This window comes from Boleophthalmus pectinirostris, unplaced genomic scaffold (genome assembly GCF_026225935.1).
Source record: "Boleophthalmus pectinirostris isolate CB_2022bp ecotype Guang Dong unplaced genomic scaffold, ASM2622593v1 HiC_scaffold_21, whole genome shotgun sequence".
Taxonomy (NCBI): domain Eukaryota; kingdom Metazoa; phylum Chordata; class Actinopteri; order Gobiiformes; family Gobiidae; genus Boleophthalmus; species Boleophthalmus pectinirostris.
The window spans coordinates 28,858,546-28,875,684 of NW_026571175.1; the positions used below are offsets into that span (position 1 = coordinate 28,858,546).

The 17,139-nt window shown below is 37.8% G+C and overlaps 1 protein-coding gene across 1 annotated transcript in view; it reads left to right on the forward strand.

Moving 5' to 3' along the window:
• Positions 1-8,271: 8,271 nt before the first annotated feature.
• LOC110172188 (POU domain, class 2, transcription factor 2) overlaps positions 8,272-17,139 on the forward strand; it is a 153,263-nt gene continuing 144,395 nt past the window's right edge. The window contains exon 1 of the mRNA XM_055157103.1: positions 8,272-8,371. Coding sequence (XP_055013078.1) covers positions 8,272-8,371 — 100 coding nt within the window. The remainder of the gene's footprint in view (positions 8,372-17,139) is intronic.

The following is a 17,139-nucleotide window of genomic DNA, read 5'->3' on the forward strand; positions in this document are numbered from 1 at the left end:
TCAGAATGTTTGGTTTTGCACCTGTAATTGAATAAGTGTAACATAGAGCTGTTTAATGTCATACTGTGGAACATTCCAGACAGGCAGAGCAGTGATGTCTCCATAGAAACAAGCAGGTGACGACCCCTAGACCAAAAAGTTACACAGTGCACCTTGGAGGTTTTTTTGAGCATTGAGTTGTCAGTGTTGCGGCAAAGACAAAAACAAAACTACGCCTTCTAGTTCAGTAATTCATACATGGAAGAACATTGCAAAGCTTTTTTTTGTTTTTCCCCACTTTAATTAAAATGATTAATTATTAATGAATGTATGATTTTTTTAATTATCATTATTATTTTTTTTTTAGCTTAATCAAATGTTGCAATTAATGTTTTTTTTAAATATATATTTTAATGTTGTATGTTGGAATTTCTTAGCAGCATTTCTTTTTAGTGTTTGTTTTTGTTAAAATATGAACAGAAATACAAAGTTATTCAAGTCTAGGAGGTTCGTTTATGGTTTGTGCCGGTCCCAGGCTCGGATAAATGCAGAGGGCTTTGTCGGGAAGGGCATCTGACGTAAAACTCCTACGACAAACCAACACGCAAATCAGCGAGTGGACACAAGTAGTCAGATTACATTTTGTAGAAGCTCCACACTTCACAACGAGCTCAAAGAAAATATGATCTTTGAGTTCTAAAATACAAGACTGCGTTGACTTTGTTCCTTTTTTCTTTTCTTTTTTGTCCTCCCTGATCACTTCTTCCTGATTGTGTGTTCAACATTATTATTCTCCCCTGTTCCTGTTGGACGGCTCTATCTGCTTTGTGCATCTACGCTCCAGATTATCACCAGCATAGATTTTTTTAAATAGAAAAATCCATACGCTAAATATCGCAGTCAATAAAATAACATCGACCACTCTACATCTCTCTTTCTCCATCGCTCTCTCTCTCTTTCACTCTCCCCCCTCCCTCTTGTTTTTTCTCTCAATCCCTTTCTGTTTTTCCTTCCTTTCTCCCTCTGTCATCCACCTTGCTCCCTCTCTCTCTCTCCTTCTCCCTCTCATTTTTTCAATCCCCCTCCCTCTCTCTTTATCTCTTTCACCTTCTCTCTCTCTTTCTCTCTCTTTTTCGCCTCTTTCTCTCTCTCCCTCTCTCACTAGCCCCCACTCCTCTCTTTTTCTCTCTCCCTCTTCACCCTCTCTTTCTGTCTTTCACTCTCACTTCCTCTCTCTCTCTTTATCTTTCTCTTCTCCCTCTCTCTCTATCTCTTTCTCCCTTTTTCTCTTCTCTCTGTCTCGCTTCCCCTCTTCATCCTCTTTCGCTCTTTCGCACTCCCCGTCTCCCTTTCGTTTTTTCTCTCCATCCCCCTCGCTCTCTTTGTCTCTCTCTTCCCCTTACCTCTCTCTATTTCATTCTCTCTCTCTTGATCTCTCCCTCTTTTCTTTTCTCTCTCTCTCTCTCTCACTAGCCCCCAGCCCTCCTTTTTTCCTTCCCTCTCTTTCACTCTTCTTCCCTTCTCTCTCTCTTTCACTCTCCCCATCTCCCTCTCTTTCTCCCTCTCTTTTCTCTTCTATCTCTCTCTAGCTCCCACCCCCTTCTCCCTCTCTTTCTCTCTCCCTTTTCACCCTCTCTCTTTCACTCTCCCCATCTCCCTCATGTTTCTCTTCTCTCTGTCTCTCTTCCTCTCTCCTTCTCTCACTAGCCCCACCCCTTCCTCTCTCTCTCTCTGTCTCTCTCTTCCTCATTACCCTCTCTCTATATCTCTTTCGCTCTCCATCTCCTTGTTTTTTTCTCCATCCCCCTCTCTCTTTCTGTCTCTCTCTCCCCTCCCTGTCTTTCTCTTTACCTCTTACTCTTTCTCTCTCTCTCTTCTTTCTCCCTCTCTTTTCTCTTCTCTGTCTCTCTCTCTCACGAGCCCTCACTCCCTCCTTCGCTTTCTTTTTCTCTCTCCCTCTTCACCCTCTCTCTTTCTCTTTCACTCTCCCCATCTTCCTTTGGTTTTTCTCTCTCCCCTCCCTCTTTCTCATCATTCTTGCGTTTTCTCTTTTTCTTTCTCCCTCTTTTCTCTTCTCTCTCTCACTAGCCCCCACCCCCTTCTCCCTCTCTTTCTCTCTCCCTTTTCACCCTCTCTTTCTGTCTTTCACTCTCCCCATCTGCCTCTTGTTTCTCTCTCTCTCACTAGCCCCACCCCTTTGTCTCTCTCTCTCATTTTCTCTCTCTTTCTGTCTCTCTCTCCCCTCCCTCTCTTTCTCTTTACCTCTTTCTCTTCTCTCTCTTTCTTTCTCCCTCTCCTTTCTCTTCTCTCTGTCTCTCTCTCCCTCTCTCACTAGCCCCCACCCCTCTTCTCTCTCTCTTCCTTCCTCTCCCTCTTCACCCTCTCTCTTTCTCTTTCACTCTCCTCATCTCCCTTTGGTTTTTCTCTCTCCCCTCCCTCTTTCTCATCATTCTTGCTTTTTCTCTTTTTCTTTCTCCCTCTCTTTTCTCTCTCACTAGCCCCCACCCCTCCTTCTCTCTCTTTCTCTCCCTCCATCTCTCCACCTCTCCATCTCTCTCTCTCCGTGAATACACTCGCAGCTAAGACTCAGCTGTTAATAAGATATCGATCAATTATGGCCCCAGTATGGAGGGGCCCCGGGCTCCTGGCCAATGCTAATGTCCAGTCCGCACTTTAGGATCTCTTTATGGATAGGCCCTCATCACGTCTGCTGACCTACGCACTCAGCAGAGCCTCGAATGCAAATCTGCACCACCCTTTCCTCCCTCTTTCCTCTCTTTCCTCCACTGGACTCCTTCTTCTTTTAAATATCGCTTTATCGTATCGAAGTATCGTCGAGATTCCCACAACAATATCGCGCTTTGTCTCCATATATCTTATTATTATAGGCTTGTTTGGTTAAAGCCGCACTGTGTAACTTTCTGATTAGGGGTCCGTCACCTGCTTGTTTCTATGGATACGTCATTGCTCTGCCTGGAATGTCCCGCAGTGTGACTTTAAACATCTCTACTTTGCGTTTAACCGATTACAGGTGGTTTTATTGTGCAAAAATTCCTAAATAAAACAACATTTTGACTGTGAGCGGGGTCGCCTCTCCACAGATCTGACCCCTAACTTGGTCTGTTTTACTCAAATCTCCATGGAGAATAGTATTTGACGGATAATCCACCAGAAAAGTTACACAATGTGCCTTTAAATGCATTGTGTAGCATTACAGGTGGTTTTATTGTGCAAAAATCCCTAAAAAAAAACAACATTCTGACTGTGAGCAGGATCGCCTCTCCACAGATCTGACCCCTAACTTGGTCTGTTTTACTCAAATCTCCATGGAGAATAGTATTTGACGGATAATCCACCAGAAAAGTTACACAGTCCGCCTTTAAATGCATTGTTTTATCGCAACAGCAGCTAAAAATGACGATGTTTTGTGTCTTTTCACTGCAGAAAACATGAAGAAATAACTCTCATAAAGAAGTTTTCTGTCTTAATTCTTTGGACTTTGATATAAATATAACCACAAAGACTTCTCAAGGATTTTTTAAACGAAAAAGTAACATTTCTTCCATTTTGTTTGTCTCTCCACAATATCGCAATAAATAAAATAATCGACAAATATTGACTTCTCAATCGTTAAAAAAAAAAAAGTTGTAGTCTTATTTTGACTATTGTTAAAGGTGCATGGTGTAACATTTTTAGCGCAGGGTCCGCCTCCTGATGTTATTGCTTTGTCTAGAATGTTCCACAGTACAGATTAAACTTATCTGTCGCCAGGGAGACAAGCAGGTTACAGCACTACGCTACATTACAGCTCAGATCTGTGGAGAGTCGCGCCTTTTCACAGCAGGAATTATTGTATTTTTCATCAACCTTTCACCAGAAAAGTTCCGCAGTGCACCTTTAGACTTTGTAACACATGCAGATTCCTGATTGCATTAAGAACACACTAGATTCAACCTTTATTTGGCAAAAAATATATTTAAAAAGTCTCATTTGTGAATAGAAATGATCATTTGACTAATGAATGACGAAATGTAAATATTATAATCACATAGAATTATAATGGAATAAACAGTCTGATATTAAAACAAGTTGTGTCTTATTTTACTTGTTTAGATCAAATTGAAATGGCTTAATTTTCTTCCAAAAATGACCTCAGATATTTTTGATATTTTTAGTTCTTGCAATTGTATTATAACCTGAATAATCACTGTTATTTAAAAGAATTATCTTGTATTATAACCTGGATCGTCACTATTATTTAAAAGAATTATCCTGAGAACTGCTTGCACATAAACATCTATTATTATTGCATTGCAGCGTTTCTTTCCATAGTTTATTTTTGCAACAGATGCCCTTCCAAACGCAGCATCTGAATGATATAGGTTGAAAACACCCAAAGTTCTGTTAACAAGACGGCAAGATATTAATAGTACAAAACATAATACATACAAACACATCATAATAGAGAATAACAGAGCATAATAAAATATGAAAAATACAATTATATGGAGACGTTTTGGAGGGACTTTGCATTTATGGTGATTTTGAGGTTAGATTTAAGAAAAATTAAGTACTAATCCTGCTTGGAGACTCCTTGTAATGGCGAGAATTCATTATATTCAAAACAGATTTGATGATCACGAAGCAAATATCGATATTTATTCATAAGGAGCTGGAAGCCTGCCCCATCTGCTCCGCCACAAAGGTCAAAGGTCACCACTGGACAATGGCCATCATCACTGGGCTTAAGACGGCACCGAGTCACACTCAGAAAGGAACCAGTGACCAGTGTTTTCAAATACACAGTGAATATAACACACGGCGTGATTTTAACTTTATCTGCCATGTGGTATTAGAGGCTTTTGATTATTTTGTACTTTTTGAGTGCCTCAGTTTTTCCTACTTCGTATTTGAGCACCAAAAGGACAGTTCTGCACAATTTTTGCCCTCAGAGCTTTGCATAATAACACATGTATGACAATATTAGCCCAAACTGAAACTTGGACGTGATAATAATGGTCACAAAGCAAAACTGTAAGATGATTTTAGTTCTGGTTGCGTTTTGTCTCATGTTAAACTTCATATAGAACTGAATTCTTTCTTTCTATCCTTATTGTATGTTTTCGTTTGTGTATTTGTTGCTTTGAAGCTGCGTTTAATTAAAGTAACACATCGTATCGTCTCGCTCTTGGTCACAATATATCGAATTCTAAGCTTGTTAAATTAAAGGTCCACTGTGTAACTTTGTGATTTTGGTTTCCGTCACCTGCTTGTTTCTGTGGAGGTGTCATTGCTCTGCCTGGAATGTCCCACGGTGTGACATAAACAGCTCTACTTTACGTTTAACCAATTACAGGTGGTTTTGTAGCGCAAAAATCCCTAGAAAAACAACATTTTAACTGTGAGCGGGGTCGCCTCTCCACAGATCTGACCTCCAACTTGGTCTGTTTTAGCCATATTTCTATGGAGAATAGTATTTAACATAATAATAATGGTCACAAAGCAAAATTCTAAGATCATTTTAGTTCTGGTTGCGTTTTGTCTTATGTCGAACTTCATATAGAGCTGAATTAAAACGCAGTCTGTCTTTCTTTCTATCCTTATTGTATGTTTTCGTTTGTGTATTTGTTGCTTTGAAGCTGCGTTTAATTAAAGTAACATATCATATCGTCATGCTTCTCACAATATATCGAATTATAAGCTTGTTAAATTGTTAAAGGTGCACTGTGTAACTTTGTTATTGGGGGTCCATCACCTGCTTGTTTTTGTGGAGATGTCATTGCTCTGCCTGGAATGTCCCACAGTGTGACATTAAACAGCTGTACTTTAGGTTTAAGCAATTACAGGTGGTTTTATAGCGCAAAAATCCCTAGAAAAACAACATTTTAACTCGCCTTTCCACAGATCTGACCTCTAATTATAGTATTTAACGCAATAATAATGGTTACAAAGCAAAACTGTAACATCATTTTGGTCCTGGATGCGTTTGTCTTATGTTAAACTTCGTATAGAACTGAATTGAAACGCCGTCTGCCTTTCTATCCGTCTTTCCTTACAGTATGTTTTCATTTTGTTGTGCTGTGTTTGTTGCTTTAAAGCTGCGGTTAATTAGAGTAACAATAGAGGTGTACCTGTTTAACAAGCTTCGTCAAATTAACCCGTTTCATTCATCAAGTCTCGGTGACATTCCCTCACACTTAACGCTGCCAATCTCAATCGAAACCCGGATTGATTTGACACCGCGGCGATACAGGCCTCAACTGTACCCCTCCCCGCGAACAGAGGCGGCTGCTGCGGTCCGCCTGTGACCTTGCGTGGGTAAATCTATACGAGAGACGAGGCGCGGATCCACCTGCTGAAATAAACATCAAAGTCCGGCCTCTTTTGAATGCGTGTGTGCGCGCGCTTTGTGGAGGGAGGGAGGGATGGAGGGAGGGAGGGCGAGAGCGCGAGGGAAGGCGATCGATCCGCCCGAGCAGCGATGATGTGATTATTGGCTTCATTATAATGAAGTAATCAGGAGATCAATGAGCGGGGATGAGCCGTGGCTTGTACCGGATTAGGGCGCAGGGATACGGGGCAGAGGAGGGGACCGAGGGGGCAAGTGGATGTGTAAGCAATTAAGCAGAAAAGACACGGGATCAGGAGCAGGTACAGGCGTGTAATTAGCTGCAACGTTATGAATTGATATAAAAAAAAAAAGAAATGAAAATCTTATAAGCCAAGGGATACAGAAAGAAGCACGATTAGTTATAAATTCCATATATATTTGTAGTAGAAATGCACAATTACGCACGGCTGCATAAGAAAGTACGTAGGTTTTACGCACAGATGAAAGACGTGAACCTTTGTGAAATTTCAATTAAATAATAAATAAAGTCCCTCTATTAAACCCGGTGTATGATGGTTTTGAATGATTAGTCTAATTTAAAAATATGTCTAGGATTGTATTAAGGTGAGAAAGGCAATAACGTTACGCGTAAAGTGCGGTAAAGTTGTTAAATTACAAATGCGTGGCTTTATTAGGAGAAAAAAAAAAAAAAAAAAGGAAGGCTCGTTTTCGCTCGTGGACATGGATACCATGCAGGCGCGCGCGAGTGTGTGTGTTTGCGCGTACACGTGTGTGGCGGGGTAGAGAAAAAGAGGGGAGAGAGAGAAAGGGGGAAACGCTCCGAGCAGAAGGGGGTAAAACAGGGGGGTCAGTCCGCGGAAGAGGAGGAAAAAAAAAAAAAGGGGGTTGGATATCTCTCCCGTCTGGCGTCGCCTTCTCCAGGAGCGCGCGATACTGAGCCAAAGCACCCGGCAGAGGACCGAGGGGCACCGACCAAGATTAAACCCACGCACGAGGAGGGAGGAAAAAGGCGAATGGCGCGAGGCTGGAGAGAGGAAGAAGCGTGAAAAAGAGGCGAGTCCGTTTCTTCTGGCCCCCGCGCCCCGTTCATGTGTGGAGCAAACGCGGACTGCTATGGATTTTCTCATTCATTTCTCCATCGATTTGGCTTTAATTAGTGACCCGCGGTGAAGGCAGGGAGACGGGACCGGGACGAGCAGCGCGAGGGGAGGCGAGGGAGGAGCTTAAGTCCAGCCGGCGGTGCCTGCGTTTAGCCCACAGTAGAGTTTGCTTATTTTATTATTTATCTATACGCAAATTCTCTTGTTAATATTTCGCTTTGTGTTCTACTTCTGAATCCGCGCCTTCTCCAAAAAACCAGCCCCATCTATGCTACTAAACCAAATCTTTTACGAGAACCAAAAATAACTACTATTACAAAGACAGTTTCCAGCGCGGATTTGTCAACAGACTTTTTTTTTCTTCCTTGCGAGGCATCAGGTGAAATACGAGTCTTATGTGGAGCGTTTGTGGACACGTTTTGAGAAAAAAGACAAACCAAAGACGGAGCAGCGGAGCCTTTACGCACATCTGTCTGGACACAGCCGATGGAGTCTACGGGAGCAGTTTCCTCGAGGATGCTCTTATAGAACCGGAGCGAGCCAAAATCCACCAAAGCTGTTTTCGCCTTTTTCCTCTTTAAGTCCAGGGACACACGATCCAAAGAAACCAAAAAAACAAAAAAAACACACATATACACACTCCAAGGATGAGATAAGCTAACGCGAACCAGCCCAAAGTCGAACATCACAATACCTCCTCTCTCTCTTCGTACACATCGCTACGAATCTAAGGACAAAAACGACCCGAAGAAAGGCCAAAGAACGAAGCGAAGGACCACGGGATAAGACTTAAGTGCAAGTAGAAATAAAAACCGACGGGCCCCCGGTCGACAGAGGACCATGTTTGTCCCCCTGCCGGTCCCCTTCGTCTTTCAGAGAACAGCGTCCGACTTCAGCGCTTGGAGACTCAAGTCATCGCTGGCTCCGCGGACCAGCCCCGGTAAGCGTCTTTTCGAATAAAATTGCACTCCAAACACCACAAATGCGCACACGTGTTACCAAACTGACAAAACACCTTGAATAAAACCGTCATTTATTCCGTTTACGCATCGCACACACACTTGTATTGCCCCATTCAAATCGCCCATTAAGTTTCATTCAAATGCGCCCAAGTCCACGTCTTTACGCACCATAAAATTTCAAGTCCACATCGCAAATAACTTAATTTTAGCCACAATATGTTACTTAAACGTCTAATTATTACACCTCAGTCATTTGCATTGCCTGTAGCGTCGTTGCAAGTGGCCAAAATTCACACCAAAACGCAAACAAAACACTTTAAAAGCACCACTTTGAATTATCCCAGTGAAATTTCCCGTTTTAATAATTTTAATCTAGGTTAATATTGTGTAAAAGTAACTCCTTTTGCCAAACAGCATCACGTCCAATCACTTACTTGTATGTATTGTAATCCCACTTAGCTGCATCCATTTAATTAGTGTCACTGTCTGATTTTGTCTGCTGTGTCTCTTCAAAGTTGTCTCTTTCTTCCACCTCAAACCAGTCTCCTCTTCTTCTTCTCCTTCTCCTTCTTCTTCTTCTCTGCTGGTTCTTGGTCGCTCAAGTTCTGGGCAATATTCATGGTCCTCTATTGATCAGGGATTATTGATCTGGGACAAGAAACTCAATGGGAGCGGAGGAGAAGTTTCATCGTAAACTTTGGTCCATCGTGTGCTTGTATAAACTATTCAAACCCTACCTGTGTCAGCACGTTATAACGAAGCGATTTAATAATAATTTAAGAGCTGGATCTTTATTTTAACATCAAAACGCGGTGTGTAATTCAAATTTAACTACACCTATTTTTCATTTATTTGAGCCGAGCTAAATTAAGTGAAGCTGCTTTGACTATATCTGTGCAAAAACATTATCTTATAAAACCGAAAATTGAAATCTTGACCTATAAAGATGAAATTATTACAATAGAAAGTTATTTTAACCATTTTTATTCCAACATATTTTCATTTTAACTTATTTAGACTTGTAAGAAAGCCCTGAATTCTCAACTCCAGTGCACAATTTTGTTAAATCGCAGAATTTGTAAAGTTGTAATCGTAAATCTATAAGCTCTCTTAATGTACGATCTTGTTATACTTTTTTAATTCTTTGTGTTGTTTTCTTGTTTTGATATCTAAACCTTTTGGTGAGTAGAAAGCCCTGACAGAAGGAGACTCAATTAGGGGAATAGGGCGATGTGTCCTCTTCAATATGTATTAATATGATAATACGATGCAGGTTTGCCCCACCGAGTCCCTTGTGGTTTCCTCTAAGCAGCATGACTTAAGGCTAATAAAAGCAAGAGGATATTTCATTTAAATATTTTTGGACATTCATTAATCTCGTGTGGAAAATTTGAATTATTTCTCCCTGTTGGCCCATATAAAGCAGTTGTATTTATTTGGCTGTGATGACAGAAGGAGGTTTGGCTTGGTGGGTTTGCTGAAGCAGGTTTTTTGTAGAATGTAAAATATTTTGGAATTAAAAATATGCGTGAAATTTTCTATAAGCAGTTTTGTGGCTTTGCTTTTGAAAAATATGAACACAAATTGCAGCTCCAATCCTGTTACATTTGGTATAGTCTCCAGTGCATGTTTTTGTGTTTTTTGTTTTAGTAATTGGAAAAAAATCTCACCCCATTTTGCTCAGAAATTATATTTGTTTACACATTTTCAGTGTATTGAGGTCTTCTTAAGTACAGTAATATCTAATGTCCGTTTGAGCAAAAAAGTTCAGAAATGCTTCCTATATTTTTCTCTATTACTGATCATTTTAGTCACCCACTTTTTTAATATACAAGTTAAAGATACATTTTCTTACATACTATTTTTTCTCTAACCTTATGTCTGTTTACAATTTGTTAAAATCACTTAAATCACTAAATATAGATTTTAAATAACATTACAATCAATAATTTTCAACTTTTGTGTGCACTGATAGAAAGAGATGTCCACAATTGTCTTCTTTTAACTTAACATGCACAAATAATATAGTTACAATCACAATAAATACCACACTGGAACAGTATATTTTTTGTACTCATTTGCACTTTGTCTTTACACGATTGGGAATTTTTTGGTTATATGATAAGATTTGAAACGGTTAAAGGTTGAATTTATAACTTCTATGACTCTTTACAGATGCAGACTAAGTACTAAAGTGTTTAATTTATTGTTGCTCATGATTTTTTAACAATATATACAGATTTAGAATAGTTTTTGTGGTTTAAATCTGCTTTTCATGAATTATTTGCAATATTATGCGCATTGAATTAACCTGCTATCACATTTTTACATTTTAAACTTTAAGCTTTGAGGCCAGCTCTGTCCTTATATGTGATTTTAATTCTAAATATAGATTTTAAATAACATTATCATCACTAATAATCAACTTTTGTGTTATCTATAGCTCTTGCGTTAGCGGTTTCTTTATTGACCATTGAAAAAATGCGCTTCTTTACCTTAATTTGCACCAGAATTAACCTGTTGTCACATTTTTACATTTTAAACTTTAAGCTTTGAAGCAGCAGTGTCCTTATATGTGATTTTAATTCTAAATATAGATTTCAAATAATCAGTATGTCAATAATATTCAGCTTTTGTGTTACATATATATCCTACATTGATGCTTTTCTTAATTGACCACTGAAAAAATGACCATAATTCTCTTGTTTAGCTTAAAACGCAGATTTAATTAACAATTTTTACATTTTAAACTTGAAGCTTTGAGGCAGCTGTGTCCTAATATGTGATTTTAATTCTAAATATAGATTTTAAATGACATTACCGTCAATAATAATCAACTTTTGTGTTATCTATAGCTCTTGAATTGATGTTTGCATTATTGACCACTGAAAAAATGCCATTCTTTACCTTAATTTGCACCAGAATTAACCTGTTGTCACATTTTTACATTTTAAACTTTAAGCTTTGAAGCAGCTGTGTCCTAATATGTGATTTTAATTCTAAATATAGATTTGAAATAGCATTACTGTTAATAATATGCAACATTTTTATAATCTGTAGCTCTTGTGTTGAGGTTTTCTTAATTGACCACTGAAAAAATACCCACAATTTCCTTCTTTACCTTTTTTTACATTTTAAACTTTAAGCTTTGAAGCAGCTTTGTGGTTTTGGTAGATTTTAATTCTAAATATAGAGTTCAAATGACATTACTGCTAATAATATCCAACTTTTTTGTCATCTGTAGCTCTTACGTTGATGTTTTCCTAATTGATCACTGAAAAAATTTAAACAATAGCTCCTTATATGTCCTTTTAACCTTAAATATAAATTTAAAATAACATCACTGTGAATAATTTCCATTTTTACATTTTAAACTTTAAGCTTTGAAGCAGCTGAGTCCTTATATGTGATTTTAATTCTAAATATAGATTTGAAATGACATTACTACCAATAAAATCCAACTTTTGTGTTATCTGTAGCTCTTGCGTTGAGGTTTTCTTAATTGGTCACTGAAAAAAATGTCCACAGTAGCCAACTTGAGTCCTCATACGTGCTTTTAATTCTAAATTTCAAATAGCATCACTGTCAATAAAACTGAGCTATCTCATTTTTACATTTCAAACTTTTACGCTTTGGAGCAGCTGCGTTGTTTTGTCAGAGTCCTTATTTGTCCTTTCCCCCATTCTCCTCTGCATATTTCCCATCCCTCCATCTGGAAATGCCCCTATGACAGATGCAGGGGTAAGTGCGTTGGGGTAATTCAGCCCATCACTTTAAGTAGGTGTCAGCGCGGAGAAAAACGGTTGGGTTTTAATGAGTTTCAGCTTGTGGCTAGTGACAGGAGACGTACAAGCAAATGCAGGCGCTGTTTTGAAGTATGGGGGGCTCCGGAGCAGTGAGGTCAATGTGCACTAGTCCTTTAAAGAAATTAAACTAAAGGAGATGGAAGAATAGAATAGGACTGCCACTGCCACGGCTACTGCTGCACTGCAAAAACTCTAATCTGGCCACGTTTGGATGACTTGAATTAAGAAAGCTTTATCATGTTTTGAGTCAATTTCATTTGACAAGTAAAATAAACAATCACATTTTGTACTTGAAACATGAAAATACATCTTGTCTTTTAAAGAAATTAAACTAAAAGAGGTGGAAAAATAGAGTGTGACTGCTGCACTGTTAAAATTACTTGAATTAAGAAAGTTTTATCGTGATTTGAGTGGGTTTAAGTAAAATGATCTAAAATTATCTACTGCTGCAATGAAGAATTGAAAATTTTTCATCGTAGTAAATTAAAATATGGAAATACATCTTGTCTTTTAAAGAAATTAAACTAAACTAGATGGAAGAATAGAACAAAACTGTGACTACTTCTACTGCTGCTTAAAATTACTTGAATTAAGAAAGTTTTATCATGATGTGAGTAGGTTTAAGTAAAATTATCTACCAATGGAATAAGACTTTTTGTACTTAAAATATGAAAATACATCTTGTCTTTTAAAGAAATTAAACTAAGCGAGAAGGAAGAATAGAACAGGACTGATATTTCTACTACTGCACTGTTAAAATTACTTGAATTAAGAAAATTTGATCATGATTTGAGTCAATTTCGCTTGACAAGTAAAATAAACAATCACCTTTTGTACTTAAAATATGAAAATACATCTCGTCTTTTAAAGAAATTAAACTAAGTGAGAAGGAAGAATAAAACGGGACTGCTACTTCTACTGCTGCACAGTTGAATTAAGAAAGTTTTATCAAGATTTGAGTAGGTTTAAGTAAAATTATCTACCAATGGAATGAGTTTTTGTACTTAAAATATGAAAATACATCTCGTCTTTTAAAGAAATTAAACTAAGCAAGAAGGAAGAATAGAACGGGACTGGTGCACTGTTAAGATGACTTGAATTAAGAAAATTTTATCATGATTTGAGTCAATTTCACTTGATAAGTAAAATAAACAATGACTTTTTGTACTTAAAATATGAAAATACTTCTTGACTTTTAAAGAAATTAAACTAAAGGAGGTGGTAGAATTGATCAGGGCTGCTACTGCTGCACTGTTGAATTAAGAAAGTTTTATCATGATTTGAGTAAATTTCACTTGACAAGTAAAAGTTAAATGTAAAAGTCAAATTTAACAACACGTTTTGTAGTTAAAATATGAAAATACATCTACTATCTGCTATACTTAAAGGCGCATTGTGTAATTTTTCTGGTGGAAGGCCTGTCTAATTTTTCTCCCTGGAAATGTAATCACTTTGTTTGACCAAGTTACAGGTCAGATCTGTGGAGAGGCGACAAAATGCCTGTTTTTTTTAAGTATTTCTGAAGCCATAAAACCACCTATAATTGAATAAATGTAAAGTAGAGCTGTTTAATGTCATACTTTGGGTCATTCCAGTTACAGCAATGACGTATCCATAGAAACCCTAACCAAAAAGTTGCATAGTGCAGCTTTAAGATAAGAAAAACACAACTCTTTGCACTAAAATATGAAACAAATTAAGAAAAACACACATATTCCATTGGTCATGATGAATCTACTCAAATCAAGTAAACTGTTCTTAATTTAAGTCATGTTATTTTACATAGTCATAGATATTGTTGGGTTTTTTTTTGCAGTGTAGTGCCGCTGCTGCCGTCGCTGTTGCCGCTATTGTGAATGAGCGATTGAGTAAATGTGTGAATGAATAAAACATGAGAGAGGTGGTCAAACATGGCGTGATTAATAAAACAGTCAAATGAGGCGATGTCGAAGGATAGAATAGCTGGAGAGCTTGAAAAATGAATGACCGGAGAATGGCACTGAGTGAGCAGGTTAATATAATGACAAAAATACATAATCACCAGAGAACGGGGAACAACATTTGACTGTGTAAGATGGAGTAGTGGAGATATGACAGGGCTATTATCACATTTACGAACACAATGATGCCTGCCAAACTAAAATTAAATTAGGAGTGTGGAAAAATATCGATAGAACGTGATACTATGTGAGTTTTTTGGTATTTTTTAGGATTTTTTTGTGATCGTACTATGATTTCGTTGCTAAATTCGTGGAAGAAAACTTATTTATGCAATTCGTTGTTCAAGAAATCTGATTCTCAAAACACTTAATCAAAAGAAAAGTTGTTGTATTTAAAATTTTGTATTTTTTGTCTTTGGAACGTTCATTTTTTTGCATAATTGTCCTTCTCAAAACCCGCTGCTGTGAACAATTTGCTCACATCAACTTGAGCTTTTTGCATGTCCTTTAAGTCATTTTAATGGTCGAGAAATCAGATTTTAATCCGATTTTGGTGATTTTGTAACCGTGGTCACGGATATTTCAATAATCTGATAACTCCACAAATTAAAAATAACAAAATAATGATGGATTTGATACGATTTGAGCTGTAGATGATTGAAAAATGACTTCTGTTGCTAATTATTGGTTCGTTTTGCTGTTTATTTCATGTTTTTTAATGTTACACTCTATTTAAAAGTTGTTTACTGGGATTATCCTGCTTTATTATTGTGTCAGTGACATAAATTTGTTTAAATATTTGTTGTTTTCATGACAGTCGTACGTGTTAAGATCGTCAGTGTTCGTTTACTCCTGTGCGTTTTCGTGCACTGATTGCGATTATGTAGAACTGCAATTATCTTTATGGCTTGCTGTGAAACTGACACCGTACTTTGGCACATACTTTTACTTGGGGACATTTCTGAGGTAAACTGGTTTTGGTTTGGCCTTAAATATTTTATGAATTCTCAAAATAAGTGCATTCTCTTTTTGGCATATCTCAAGTGACAAGTCCTGTCTTACTTACTGTCAGTGCAGGGGCTAAACTATGTAACAGCACAGACCTACGTATTAGCAGCATAATATTGTAAGTATAGGAGTAACTTTTAGCTTGTCTCTGTGATGATGTCGTTATTGCTTTGTCTGGAATATCCCGCAGTATGACTTTAAATGTATCCATCTTGTATTTATTCAATTAAAGTTGTTTTTATTGCTCAAAAAAACCTGAAAATACATGCCTTCTTACTGTGAATGGGGTCATCTCTCCATAGATCTGGTCTGTCACATGCTTGTGTTTATTTAAATGGCCAAGTGTATATATTTCCATGGAAACAAGCCCATAGTTACAGGTCAGATCTGCGGAGAGGTAAGCTCATTCTGTATAAGACTGTATTTTTGAGCACTAAAACACCTGTAATTACATTTAATTCATGCAACATAGATTAGTTTAACGCTATACTGTGACACCTTTCAAGCAACGCAATAATATTTCCATGGAAACAAGCCCACAGTGCCCTCAGGCCACATTACAGGTCAGATCTGTGGAAAGGTGAGCCCACTTTCTGTAGGACTGTATTTCTGTGCAGTAAAACATGTGTAATTAAGTTTAATATATGCAGCATAGATTAGTTTAATGCTGTACTGTGACACCTTTCAAGCAACGCAGTAATATCTCCATGGTTACAAGCCCACAGTGCCCCCAGGCCAAGTTACAGGTCAGATCTGCGGAGAGGTGAGCTCACTTTCTGTAGGACTGTATTTTTGAGCGCTAAAACTTTTAAATATATGCAAGATAGATTAGTTTAATGTGAAAACTGTGATACCTTTCAAGTAAAGCAATAATATCTCCATGGAAACAGGCTCACAGTGCCCTCAGGCCACATTACAGGTCAGATCTAAGAAGAGGTGAGCTCACTTTGTGTGAGATTGTATTTTTGAGCACTAAAACGTGTAATTAAGTTAAATATATGCAACATAGATTAGTTTAATGCGAAAACTGTGATACCTTTGAAGTAAAGCAATAATATCTCCATGGAAACAAGCCCACAGTGCCCCTAGGCCAAGTTACAGGTCAGATCTGTGGAGAGGTGAGCCCATTTTCTGTAGGACTGTATTTCTAAGCACTAAAACTTTTAATAAAATACATGCAACATAGATTAGTTTAACGCTATACTTCATATATTTCAAGCAAAGCAGTAATATCTCCATGGAAACAAGCTCGTGACGGACCCCCTACCCGAAAAGTTACACAGTGCACCTTTAAGTTTAAAGTAGTATTTCCGGACTTTCAAGTTTGCAGTGAGTTTCAGAGCAACACTTAACCCACAACTTCTACAGAGTGCATATTATCAAGTGAATTGGGTTAATAGAAAATAAATTGTCAGCATCACCCATCTCCAATGTACAGTTCAAGTGTTTATATTCCATTTTTAATTTAACTTATAAAAACAAGAATATACGCTGCATTCCACTATTTAAAAGCATACAAAAACAGTCCTATTTACGTCAGTGTTGAAAATCCGCGTTATGTTCTGATTAAAAGCAAAAGTGACCTCGATCAACCTTCATCTCCGTCTAGAAAATCGCTCATCACAACATTGTACAAAGCTTAACTTGACATATTTACAAATGTATGCACCGTGTATTACTCTGACAGTGAGAAATGTCAAAAAGCCACGCATTTCCTTTTGAGTTTTACTTGGTTAGCGGCAATTTATCGAACCGCCGGTCTTATTTTCTTTACACGTTTCCGCGTAAGAGACTTAACAGGGTCAAAGTGTGCGCGCGGGCTCCGTTTTATTATATAGATGTAGCAGGCAAAGCGCATACAGAAATAAACAGCTTCACGGAGCAAAGGTTGAACTCTCGTGGTCTTCCTCTTTTCCGTCTGAAATCTCCAGAGAGACGCCGTGAAGATGTGGCGTGTGTCTGTGAAATGCTAGCTCCACTCAAGTTCTATTC